The sequence below is a fragment of the Polypterus senegalus genome, chromosome 1 (assembly GCF_016835505.1).
Source record: "Polypterus senegalus isolate Bchr_013 chromosome 1, ASM1683550v1, whole genome shotgun sequence".
In the NCBI taxonomy this organism is placed as follows: Eukaryota; Metazoa; Chordata; class Cladistia; order Polypteriformes; family Polypteridae; genus Polypterus; species Polypterus senegalus.
The window spans coordinates 269,673,192-269,686,678 of record NC_053154.1 but is presented as its reverse complement, the minus strand read 5'-3'; the positions used below and the strand labels follow the sequence as shown (position 1 = coordinate 269,686,678).

Below are 13,487 nucleotides of genomic sequence, written 5' to 3'. Positions count from 1 at the left end.
TCGTGAACCGAGGTTTCACTGTACTGCCATAAAGAACAGTGTTTTCCTAAATTCAACTCTCCCTTTAATCTATTCACCAAGGGGGCAAACCAGCCAAACTTGGTGCAATTCCCAAGCTCAGACAGACAGAAAAGGGTTTGTGTCAAGTAAGGGCATCCAGCTGCAAAACTTTAGTCAAAACCTTGAATAATGGAATCCGTCCAATCAGCTTTGGATAAGTGCAGAGCCATGTCTGACTTGGAATATTAGGACAATAACTGTGAATCAAAGAGAGTTTGTGGACTTGATGGATAGGAGGAAGGTAGAAGTGTTGTGTGCGCAGGAAACTAAATTGACAGAGAATAAAGCAATATAATTGGGTGGAGGCTGTAAGCTATTATAAAGCTATATGAATAAGCAATTGAGAAACTGTGCAAGGATAACAGTATCCACACATCTTAAGGATAGTCTTGCCATTGTGCAGGGGTCATGCTGGGCCTTGATAAGAATATAGTTAATGTCATTTATGCATATGTTCTTCAAGTGAGAAGACAGGAAGATGAGAAAGCAGCTTTCTGGTCAAAAATGGATGAAGGGATTAGGGTGATACAAGAGATAGGATAGATAATTACTGGTGGTTATCTAAATGACATGGGAAAGAGTAGGGAGAAAATAGTGAGTGTGAGGAACAGTATAGGAGACAGTCAATTTGCTTCTTGATGCACAAAGAATCGTCTGCAAATAAACATCAACAAAACTAAAGGATTGGTTATTCACTTTCTCCACACCAAACAACCTCTATGTTCATTCACTATTCAGGATGAAGAGGTTGTGAACTCCTTCAAGAATGTGGTGGTCCACATCAATGACAGGTTGGACTGGTCTCGTATCACAGAAGGACTATATAAGAGAGGGCAGAGCTGGCTCTTTTGCTCACAAGAATATTTTGCTTTAATAGGGGTAATGACATCCTTCATATCTTCTACAGCTCTGTGATGGCCAGCGTGATTTTCTATGTTGTGATGTGCTGGGCTGGTAACATCACTTCAAGAGACTCCCAATGAATCAACAAGCTAATTAAAAGGACAGGCTTGGTTATGGGACACACCTTGGATCCCTGGTGGTAACAGTGAAGGACAGAATTAAAGCAAAACTTATTGCTATTATGAATAATACTGCAAATTCTCTCTCTGACATACTAACACTGAGTGCGTGAAGAAACACTTCTGGGGTTCCTTTATACTTAAAACAATATATCTGTATAATGCATAACTTTTAAGGCCATGTCAGATGTTTTTCTTTCTTTTTAATTTTTGTCCTCTCGTCATTCTGGAATGTGGTCAGACTATATAGTGTGTTTGTGTATATAAAGAGTATCTAATATGTTTGAAAATCTCACTTGAAAGAGACAAAGAATCACAAGATCAAAAATGGGCAAAGTTTGACAGCACATCATAAAGTGGTGGTGATGGATTGGGAGATCAGAGACAGCAAAAGAATAAAACCAGAGCTAGTACCAAAGATAAAAGTGGTGGAGATTAAAACAGGAAGGGCTTAGGAACAGGTTTAGAGAGAAAGTTTTAAATGAAGTGCAGCCATTTGAGATTGTGGAAAAATGGTGGGAGAAGAACTGCAAAGTTGCCTTAAGAATAGATGAAGAGGTAGGATGACAGGAAAACAACTACCCTGGGGCAAGATACAGTATGTACTGGAGTAACAAAGCTGAAGGATGTTATAAAGGATAAGTAGGGGGTAAGGAAGACATGCTACCAATCAGGGAGGGAGGAAGATTAAAAAAAATACATAGGCTGACAAACAAGAAGACAAAGATGGCAGAGGCAAGAAGCCAATGCATAGGCTTTGGAGGATGTGAATGAAATATACTGGAGAGAAACTAGGGAGAGAGGATGATTTTCAGAACAGTGAAGGCTTGGAAAAAGTCTGGGAAGGATTTTACTCAGATAAAGTAGACGGAAGATAAGAAAGGTGTGCTCATGACTGCGAATGAAAGATGGAAAGGGTACTTTGAAAAGCTCCTGAACAAATAAAATCCAAGTAATCTATTTGGGGATGGAGTCCCAAGGGCTAGTTCCAAGAATGAAGATGGAGGGAGTAAAGGAGGCACTACAAAGAATGATAAATGGAAAGGGAACAGGATCAGATCAAATAGCAGTGGAAGTTCGGAAGAATTTAGGGGAAGAGAGAGTAAATTTGGTATGGGGTCTAATGCAGAAGATCAATGAACAGAAGGAAAAAAAAAACGGAGGATTGGAGGAACACATGATTGTACCCATTTATAAGGTGAAAGGAGATATTCAGGATTGTGGAAACTAGAGAGAGTTAAAGCTGATTTCACACCAGAAGAAAATTTGGGAAAGAGTTATAGAGAGATGGCTTAAAGAAGAGACCACCATTTGGGAGGAGCAGTTTGGTTTTATGCCAGGCAGGGGAACAACTGACACAGTCTTTACATTGAAAAAGATTGAGGTGCATGAGGGAGAGAGGAATACCAGACAAGTATGTCGAGATTGCCCAGGATATTTACGAGGAAATGAGGACCCGAGTTAGAAGCAGTGTTGGGGTAAAATACAAGATCCCTGTTAGAGTATGTTTGCACCAAGGGTGGTCTTTAAGCCATTACTGGATATGAATGTATGGACTCATGGGATAAATGATCAATCCCTGTGATGCATGCTTTTTACTGATGACATTGTGATGTGCAGTACCAAAAAGGAGGCAGTGGAAAGGAAGATTGGAGAATGAATAAAAGCTTTGAAAAATGGAGGACTGAAGATAAATAGGAAGAAGACTGAATATTTGATGTTAAATTATGATCAGGATTCTGAAGTTAGATTGCAAGGACAGCTTTTAAAACAAATGGAAACCCTTAACTATTAGATGCAGAGATAATTTGGAGTGCAGTGTGGATGGAACAACTGGAATGTATCAGTAGTATTATGTGATCGAAGAATTAAGGTAAAGGTTAAAAGACCAGCATTGACGCATGGAGAGGAGATCCATGAATGCAGGAGAAAAAGTTTGATGTGGTAGAAACGTCAATGTTGTGACAGGGGTGTAGAGTTACAAATAAGGAGAGAATAAGAAATGCAACAAGTGTTAAAATAAAAATAGGAGCGGTATGTGATCCATGTGACATGCAAAGAAACACAACCAACAGCCGGTTGTTCAGTTATTAAAATTTAAATCACAATAAAAATATTGTTGGAACTGTCCATGAAACAAAATATACCAAGCATTTTAATGATATACAGGGTAAGCCAAAAAGAAGTACCACATTTCAAAAGTTTATACTACAAAAACTCTACAAGACAAAAATAAATTTCATTATGACACAAGAAAGGGTATACAAAATAGATTTTTTACATTGCGTTTTAAAAATTAAATCTTCAAGGTGGTGACCAACATTAGCGATACTCTCGCATGACTCATTCGGCCCTTTCAAGGGGAACAGTGGCAATTTCGTAGCGAATAGTGTCCTTGAGGGCTACAAGGTTCTGAGGTTAGTGTAAGTATACCTTCAACTTGAGATAGCCCCACAGAAGAAATCGCACAGAGTGAGATATGGCAAATGTGAAGGCAAAACTTCCATGGATCTCCACGCCGTATAAGCTGTTGCTCCATCCTGTTGAAACCAGGCATCCACCACATCCATTTCTTTCAGTTGGAGCTGCAAAAAGTTGTCTTGTATTTCAATGTAACATTCTAAAGTGACGGCGACTGTTGTCCCTGCCCCTCCTCAAAAAAATAAGGGCCTGCAAAGCCAAATTGTGCAACGGTGCACCAAACTGTAACATGCTCACTGTGCAGGGGTCTGTGATGAACTTCATGAGGGTTTCAGCCCAACAACAAAAGTTTTGCTTATTTACGCAACCATTCACATCATGATGAACGATTTGCAGAATGTTCGCACACTCCATATGACTCTCCCAGCCTCTCTCAGTGAGTTCCTACACTACCATTATTTTGTATGGAATAGAAATTAAGGTCCTCATGCAAAATCCTCCTCAAAGACATGTTGGAAATGCCTAAGGCAGAAGCATGTTTGCGAGCTAAATATCTAGAAGACTGCAAAATTGATTCCTTACAGCTTGGATGTTTTCAGGTATTCATAAAGTCCGAGGACAGCATGGAGATTTTCTGTTCAATGTTGCACATGTCTGTCTAAACTTAGCAACACACTGACAAATTGTTTTCTGATTTGGTATATATGAGGCTGCGCAGAAGGTCTGAAAGGAAGCATCACTGTCTGTCTGTAATACACCACAGTGTGAAACTACATAATCCCAACAACAATTCAAATACACAAAACACACAACAGAATCACATAACTGGGAAAAGCAGAAATGGAATATAACTCCCCGACTTTGCTAACATCAAAAGAACATGTCATATTCTTTTATCTCCTTATACTTTATATATTAATAAGAATCTTCCATTGTGGATACATGGTGGGCTTTAAATCATCAGAACATCTATTAAAACTGTGCACTTTTTTCAGATGCATGGGAATTGTAAATTTCCTATAAACAATGACAAACCTCCAAACAAATAATAGCACAATGATGTTACGCAGGAAAACTGCAAAAATAGCTCCTTTTATTTATCTGCTTTTATTTCTCACACATCAATGTAACTACAATATAAAAATGTTACAATTTAAATATGGCACAAGACAATACAAAGTGGTAAATGATGAAAAAAAAAAAAAAACCTTTTTTTTTCCCAAATGTTGCTAGGCAACTTGTTATTGGAACATGCTGATTATAAACAAAGTAATGAAAACAGGACAAAATCTGTAATCACTGCTTAATTGGTGACATTCTTGCTGCCCCTCTGGACTCACACCAAATTCTTACTACGGATCATCTAGCTGTGATTAAAGAGTTATGAACAAAGTACATCTGCTAACAATACACAATGCGCTATAATTCACTGAGATGAGATTTCCACCAGGCTAATTAAAATTTGATATTTTAGATCTTAACAGCATCTTAAAATTATTCTTACTTACATGCACCTTTTAACCCTTGGATCATGAACACCAAGTCCTCAGTGTGAGTGTAATTCATTTTGTTTGATAACCAGACTGTTTTCTGATTAATAAAATTAACATTCATATTCTTTGAATATGATGCTCAATAGTATACTCCACCAATCTTATTTCTGAATCTGACTGCTCTACTTCCAGGATGCTGTTCTGCATATAGAAAAGCCATCTCAGATAAAAGAGTGATAGAATCATCAGATGGACAGATTCTCGCATCAGATTGGACGGCCAGCACAGACTCCACTATAGGCAACATAGGAGTGTGTAGATGGCCAGGTGGCCGAGGTCTCTAGGACTCTTGACTTTATTTTTGATTTGATCTTTTATGATTTTATCCTTCGCAATTGTCACATGGCCATAGTTCATCAATTAAAAAATGGACAGATATTATTTTCCATTTATGTTTAATCTGTTCTACCTTGTTCTTTGTGCGCTTTAACAAATATGCATTTATATGCGTACCAAATACTGTATTTAGTAATCAGTATAATCTATATTTTAACAGAGAACTGTTCACAGCGCTCCGTGCTTGCATCAGTGAACAGCATGATGCAAAAAGTAATTTGTATTATATTGTAGTTGTTTCTTTCCCTTTAAACATAGAGCTACTTGAAAACCATAATATGTTATCTTTCCATAAAAAAAAAAAAAAATCTTGGAAGGAGACAAGACGTGACTTTCTCAGAGAGAAACTTTCACGTCCTGCAAGATGAGTCTTTGTGCCATGAGATTTAACCACGCCCGGGGTGGCGCCATACACATGCAAAGCAGGTTAGAGATAATGAAAGTACAAAAATTCTAAAGTCTCAAAAAAAGGATAGTCAAGATCGCATTAGCGCAAACAAATGGAAATTATTACTCTGTGAAATAACGGAACAGCGAAAAGAGATTGAATATATTATTCGGATTTAAACTTTAAGTACATTTGTACATCGTCTAATTCATGTTGCCATCAGGGAAAAAAGAAAGTAGTGTTTCTTCCCAATGAAGAGGCGTATCTGCGAGAACTAAAAGATTTGTTGTTTGGTGAAAGTGAAATCCCGCAAGAGAAAATTTCAAACCCCCCAAGACAAGAGCTTATGCAAAGAGATTTGAAAAAGTCCTGCCCATATAACCACACACACGGTTCAATCATGTCTCATTTGTGTGAATGCTATTGTCAGACACATTTCCTGTAGAGAGAAAGAAACAATATTCTCTCACGGGCAGTTATACACTGCATTGTCACAATGTAATTCCAAACATGGAATTAAAATTCAGTACGATATTGATGAAAAGGTAAAAGCAAAAAGAGGTTGAATATATAGATATAGGTGATATGACAGAAGTGTGCCGCGCAAGATGCAGATCACGAGCAAACTGTATTTGCTTCCCATTGTATTAACGTTTAAGAGGGGGTTTCGGAGGAGCAACTGCGTCTCCTTGGGGTGCGTTCAGCCCCCCTCTTCACAACGCGAGTGGCAGAGACACAGAGTGGCTGGTACATAGCACAGACCTGCGTGTGCTGGTGTATAGGGTTGGCGAGCGAAGTATGCAGGGGCGGAGCCCCCTAGTTGCTTAAAATATTGAAATATAACAAAATATACTGTACAAGTTTTCACTTATGCATGTCTTATATTCTACAAGATTTGTATCTGCTAATCTCCCTGTGTTAATAATCGTCCGTATAAAGTCCTCAGCTGCGGTGGGTTGGCACCCTGCCCAGGATTGGTTCCTGCTTTGTGCCCTGTGTTGGCTGGGATTGGCTCCAGCAGACCCCCGTGACCCTATTCGGATTCAGCGGGTTAGACAATGGATGGATGGTGGATAAAGTCCTCAGTACAGGTCTAAAAGATGCACAGCAATAGTGCCAAGAAACTCTCAAATGATCTACCCATCAAGATCATAAAGCTAAGTCCGTAACTCAGTATCAAAATCTAAATCAAAGTGGAAGACTCGGTTTTTTAGAACAGTACATGCTTCAAAGAGTAATTGCGAATACTGTTCATATATCTAAATAATCATAGCTGCTGTTTTGTTTGGCACTCATTAAGGCTCTTATATTTTCTTTTGTCTTCTTTGCAGCCTGTGCATTTTAGTGTCAGCAACAGGCTCAATATCTGTTTTCATTGTTTCCATGTTATTTTTGTGTTACTCTTCCTGTATTCTAACTGTGCTAAACTTGTAACTAGTGCATAGTGCACGGAGCTGCAGTGGAATTGTATAAAAAATTATAATAATATTACTGAAAGAAGAACAGACTAATAATCAGAAAGAAGAACAGGTTAATATTTAGAGATGGGCATTTTTGATTATGTTTGCAACTGAACAGGGTTTGCAACTGCAAAAAAGTTGAATTATTTGCTAAGCCAGTGACAAGGGACTGATATATTATTCCTCAAAAGGGGGGTCTCCAACAGAGATCTACGTAGGACTAATTTCAACTCACGGCCATACGACTGTAAAAATAACATGGAAAGTTTCTTAACCGGCAGAGGCATAGTGCTGTGACATGGACTAATGTGAATTTTTTTTCTTTTTTTAAAATCAATATTTCTGATTCTGCAAGCTGTGTGTTAATGAAAAAGTAAACAAAATCCTTAAATCACACTTGCTTATATTCTCTGGTACATACAGGTTGAGCATCCTTAATCCGAAATTCCAAAGCCCAAAATGCTCTTCTGAAACTGAAATCACAGTTTTTCAGTTACGATGACAATGTCGAGGATAGAGTCGATGTAAGGATGAAAGAATTGGCAGCAATGTTCATAAAAATATGAATTGTAATATATGCATTTGAAGTGGATGGATATGTCACACCCTGTCAAAAGGAGGTGAAAAGGAACGCTGTTAAATGAATTGATAAAAAAGAGCCATAGGAGATACAGATTTCACAAATCTGCCCAACAATACCAGTAAAAACACAGACGAGGCTACACAGCATCCACCTTCTGACTGCACATCTAAACAAATAACTTAAGGAAGTTAACATAGCTGTCTAAATGGAAAAGCAAACATCATGCCAGAATACAGGCGCTGTTTCTTAATACCTTGTATAGCCATAGACCCAAATGCTTACCTAAGCTCTATTTTCCATTGCTATGCCATACAGTAATACAGTGGTCAAAATGACAAAGATATCCTAGCAGACAGAAGCACCTCTCAGATGTGTGGAGCCAAGTAGCTGAAGTGGTCTCCTTGAGTGTGTGTCTGTCTCTTCTTTCGCCATGCTCATGATAATTCACTAATTAATCATTAAGATTTAGTTAACTTATGTTACTGAGATCTGAAAGATAATGGTTAATTAAGCTTTTTGTTTTCTCAGAGCATCAAGTCTTTTCTACTCTCCCTGAAACCCTGGTAGTTTAAAGTATACAGACTGAAGGAACTTAGAGCAGAGGTTTTACAAAGATGCACATGTTCAAAATATGCAAATATTTCAAACTCTAAAAATATCTGAAATACTTCTACTCCCAGACATTTCAGCTTAGGGATTCTTAATATTTACCAACAAACAGGCTTATCAGCATTATTATTTAAACCTAGGGAGCACTACCCAATTTCAATGCCATTGTACCAGTGGTTTGATTTGGACCAAGTGTCCCAACTTTTAGACATTGGCTGCATCACTGACTGCCCAAAGGTTTACTAACTAACTAAACTGTGATTATATTCATCCATGCCCCCATACACTATACACTGAGCAGTACACTAGTAATTATTTCTTGATCTTTGTTTGGCATAATACCACTCTGGTAGCAGATGTACGCCTCACTATATTTTGCTTGCAGTCAATGGAAACTGCTACCAAGCAAGTTATACTAGAAATCAGTCTTGTCTGTTTACGGGATGAGATTGCACAATGTTCTTGTTCACACTGCAAAGAATCAAGAGACTTCTAAGTCTACTACATCCATGGAACCTCTTCAAGAAAGTAACGGTTTCAATTGATTTTAAAATTTAAGTATTGCATCAGTTTCCCTGAGCAATGATATTAATAGAAGTTATTTTCTCATCTCCTGGACAAATGTCGGGCACAAGAAAGCAATATAAAACCACATCATAATGTAAACACATTTTTCCCACAGAACACTGAAGGAGAACTGTCTTTCATTTATCTATTCATCTACCAGATTAGATGCAACCTTGCAGCTTGGTGTATTTAATTACAGAATCACCAGCGTCTAGCATGGCACTCTATAGGAAGTACCAGACTCCTGGATGTGATTGAAAAGAACATTAGAATATAGTCTAAATAGATAATTTAAAACTATTCCACCAATTTTGCACAATTTTCAAGAGATATACAGCCAGTGATTAGGAACACCCTTCTGTGAAATGTCATGCAAACAATTAAATAACAGTTAAAAATTAAGTTTGTATTTATAAAGCAGTAAAACTATGTGGAAACTATTCTTTATACCTGAATATATGCTGTTAATAAATCCGCAAGTGTAAAAGAAGCACAACAGATATGTTACCTTGTTTTCTTTCTGTCGTTTTACAGATTCAAGTTTCCTGCTGATGTCTTTACTGTTGGCAGCATGAGGAGCTAATGTTTGAATAATCCTATTCACTTGATTTAAAGAGGCAGTAGAGGACCTACAACACATAAATATACTTCAGAATTAATTTTCTAATACATTATAAAACAACATGTCTATATAATTTGTTGCCACTTTTCTGTTACATTAGCCAGAGCTTACTAATTTCTTGTTCATTTGTTGATCAATATTATTGCTTTATTGTGAAATATAATTTCTAAAAATGTGCACAATGTGAAATATTTTGCAAGCACACCATTACAGCACTGTCTGTTGAAGAAACTACAAAAAAACATTGTTTTTTGACAGTTGGATATGTATGTCCATTTCCTGAATCCAATAAATTCAATTCAGGGCTGTAAGAAGCTACAGTATAACAACAAATTGTGTATATACAATCATTTTTAAGTATATATTTTTTTTTATGCAAAGCACAAAAGGAATACATCAGATAAAAAAAGACTTCATTAATTAATAGATGCAGTCACACTTTAAAGTAAATAAAGCTTATTTTATCAAATAACACTCTGTTACAAAATTTGTGCTCTAATACTATCAAAAAGTATGACAACACAGTATTACTGTCTGAAGGTAGTTTGGTTTCTTTGGTTTCTATTAAATGGGTATTTCACTGGAGTAAAGGATGCCTACTGCACAACACAAATCAAATTTAAATAATAAAAAAGCAGATCTAAAAGAAAAAAGCAAATGTCTAGAACAAGAAATTTAACAAATGAGAAAGACAAAAATTCAGTGTGGAATTTTGTCCAGTAAGCAAGAGCACTTAAAATTATTATTATTTTGTGTAAATAAAGCAAGTTGTCAGGCTTAAGAATTTAAAGATATAGTATCCACCTTAGGACCTTGCTATTCAAGCATCAACATTCCTCCACATTGTTTCATCACTCTTCAGCAGCATAATAAAAATTAAGAAAGAAGTGATTTGGTCCCAAAGTTTCATGCATTTGTCTTTATTTTCTACCTATGATTATGTATCTCCTGAACAGGTCATTTGTTACCTTAAGTCATCCAGCACTGCTTGATACTCCTTCTCGGCTTCAGCTTTTTTTGCAGCTTCAGTTGCTTCATTAATGGCTCTGTCCACCTGCAGGAGAACCCCTTGTTCTAGAATATCCTGGTCATAAACATCCACTCCGAGACCCTGCAATTCTGCAGCCTGAGCACTTTGCTCCACAGTCTGGATCTGATATCTATTAATATGCAGTAAAGATTGAGACTTTTTAGAAGCCTCTGTTGTAGACAATGAAAATGATGATGATGATGGCACTTCCACATTTTCTTTACTGGATTCATTTTCCAAACTTTCTTCTTGACCTCTTATAGTTGAAGGGTTGCTGGCATTTGACTGCTTGGATAGAGTTGGATCCCCAATACCATCTGCTGCCATTTTAGAAATACTGCATCAAAGTATAAAAAAGACATAATAAATCATTTAATCTTTTATGTAAAAGTCATTATTGCTGAAAAACAAAAACAGAAAAAGTCAAAGTACAGCAAGTATTAAAAAAAAATAATAACCCTGTATAACCAATCTTGAGAAACTGCAGACAGTTGACAGGGCTGTCCATGACATTAACACTGGCTACTGGCTACAACAAATCTCATAATCACATGGCAATATAGGAGTCTTAATAAATTCACTGGTTAATTACCAATTTTGATCCCTGAAACGTGCCTATGTATGTGAGTTTCACTTTACTAAGACATTTAATAAAATCTTGAGGGTTGTTTAAAACTATTAACAACCAAAGCTGTATCTTTCTACTTATGTCTTTCCAGTTACAAGCTTATTTGATAAACACGGAGATCATTTTGTAACCATCCACCTTAACAAAACGAACAAGTGTCTGTGTGTCCGTCCAGCTACTGTATTTCTGTTATATTCCATTTGGTATTGGAGCTGTAAAATGCACCATCTGTTGGAATGAAAAATGCAGTGCAATTTATTACTACATGCATTACAAAATACAGTACACTCCAAAAGATTGTGCACTGCTAACATTAATACTGAATACGTCCAACAGAAAGCAACTGCCTTCAGGGAGGTATTTGGCTTATTTTCCTTAATAAAAGGACAGGTGTCTGTGTGTGTCTGTATATCTGTGTGTCTTTTGATTGCTGGAGTAAGAAAAAAAATCAAAAATAATAATAAAAATACCAAATAAGGGTCTAAAAATAATAAAATTGGTGATGTTTGATTGTTCTTTTGTCTGAAATTATACACCAGCAAGAGCAGCATGTTAGCAACTTTCTTGCACCTGTTTGGGCCATATGAATGGGGTGTATAGCAATGGATGAGTACAAAACAATAAATAGAAATGCATAGTGGTAAACTAAGGCCCTGAGTTTCTAATGCAGGCCAATGCTATAGCGACCATCAGCACAATTTCACAGCAAAAGACTTTAATTACAAGAGTGGTCAGTTTGACGACAAGCAGCAATTAAAAATATTACCCACCCTTTAGCAAAACAAAGCACTGATGTTGAGACTTTGATAAGTATGATAAATATTAGTAGTTTGTTGTTGTTTTACAGTAAACATGCAAGTTAGGATGTTTCAAAGCTGAAATGAATGTGATTTTTGCTCATTATTAAATATTTTTTTTTAATTGTATATGCTTAGTTTCCTTTTCATTCTAGTGATAACATACTTTATCTGAATTGAACTGTCAAACACCATACTGAAAGCAAAAATAAGAACCACAAGCTACAACGACAAACAAACATGTTGGTAGCTATGCAATCCCAATTGGTCAATTTGTAATCAATTATTAGATACATAGACACGCTGATAAATATCTAATGTACCATGAACAGTTCGTTTATATTTGCACATAAAATGAGCTAGGATCAAACAATGACAATTCAAATTAAGTTTATTTATGATGAAATAAACGTATAAAAATGTACCATTAAGGATTACAAATGTGACTTTCACTGATTTCTTTCAACGATCTTTATACACAGCGGGCACCGCAGGTAAGGAAATTTCATTTTTTGAATTGCTACGATACTATTAGCTGAGATCCTAAAAATGTTAACCTTTAGTTTCGTGAAACAAATTTGGGTGCAAAATTCTAGAACTTCTTTTTCTTTCCACTTAACTGATTTATGTTAAGCAGGGACAAAGAAAACCGTATAATAGCTAAAATATGAATTAGCAATTATAATATATTAATCGTTAACTGATGTATTAGATATTCAAGACTTCTTTAATCAATTTCCAACTGATATCATCTTGTCAGTGATATCACACATTTGTGTTCCACGTTTAAACGGTTCGTGCACAGAAGCCGCTTTGAGTAATGATTACAACAAATTCCACGGACGTTTTTCGGTTCTTCAAGTTTATTTAAAGCTATCAAAGGGACAGACTTTTCAGCAATTATACGAATTTCAACTTGGCACAGTAGCAACAAATCAGAGACTAGCTGAACCCAACAGCTCTCACAATATGAACCCCTTACCTTTCAATGCGTTCCTTACATAATAAAACATAAAAGCCCTCCCTCTTTTACTCGTCTTCCGCTACTAACAGTTACGTAAGACTCTTCTAAACAAAAAGACGCGTGAGCAAGCAATTGACTAAAACTGTCCTTACTTTCAAGTCCGCCCTCTTGTGTACAGGATGAGCAAAAACACTGTTAGAGTGTTTCGAGCGTGCTCAAGTTCTAAGACAATTTTGCACACCTTGCCTTACTATAGAAATCGAAATAATGCATACCAGGTAAAAACAACGTCATTATTGGAGTGAATGAATGTATTTAGTCAGAATCCCACAAAAGTATAATAGTCGATTAATTGAAACTTGCTTAAACCTCAATCCTATGGTTAAAAGTAAACACTAGATGTCACTCAAATTACTTTAAGTAGAGTATCTACAAAAACGACACAAT

General features: G+C 36.5%; 1 protein-coding gene across 3 annotated transcripts in view; it reads right to left on the bottom strand.

The window, feature by feature from the left end:
• Positions 1-13,114, bottom strand: part of ercc6 (excision repair cross-complementation group 6) — an 81,922-nt gene extending 68,808 nt beyond the window's left edge. Inside the window, exons 1-3 of one of the 3 annotated variants that reach the window (XM_039773812.1) lie at positions 13,059-13,114; positions 10,590-10,988; positions 9,508-9,628 (exon numbers count right to left, since the gene is read on the bottom strand). In XM_039773812.1, the coding sequence (XP_039629746.1) occupies positions 9,508-9,628; positions 10,590-10,978 (510 nt within the window). In that variant the 5' untranslated portion in view covers positions 10,979-10,988; positions 13,059-13,114. Of the gene's footprint in view, positions 1-9,507; positions 9,629-10,589; positions 10,989-11,109; positions 11,155-13,058 lie in introns of those variants that run through there. The other 2 variants (XM_039773822.1, XM_039773831.1) reach the window with 2 other exon arrangements.
• Between the last annotated feature and the right edge of the window lie 373 nt (positions 13,115-13,487).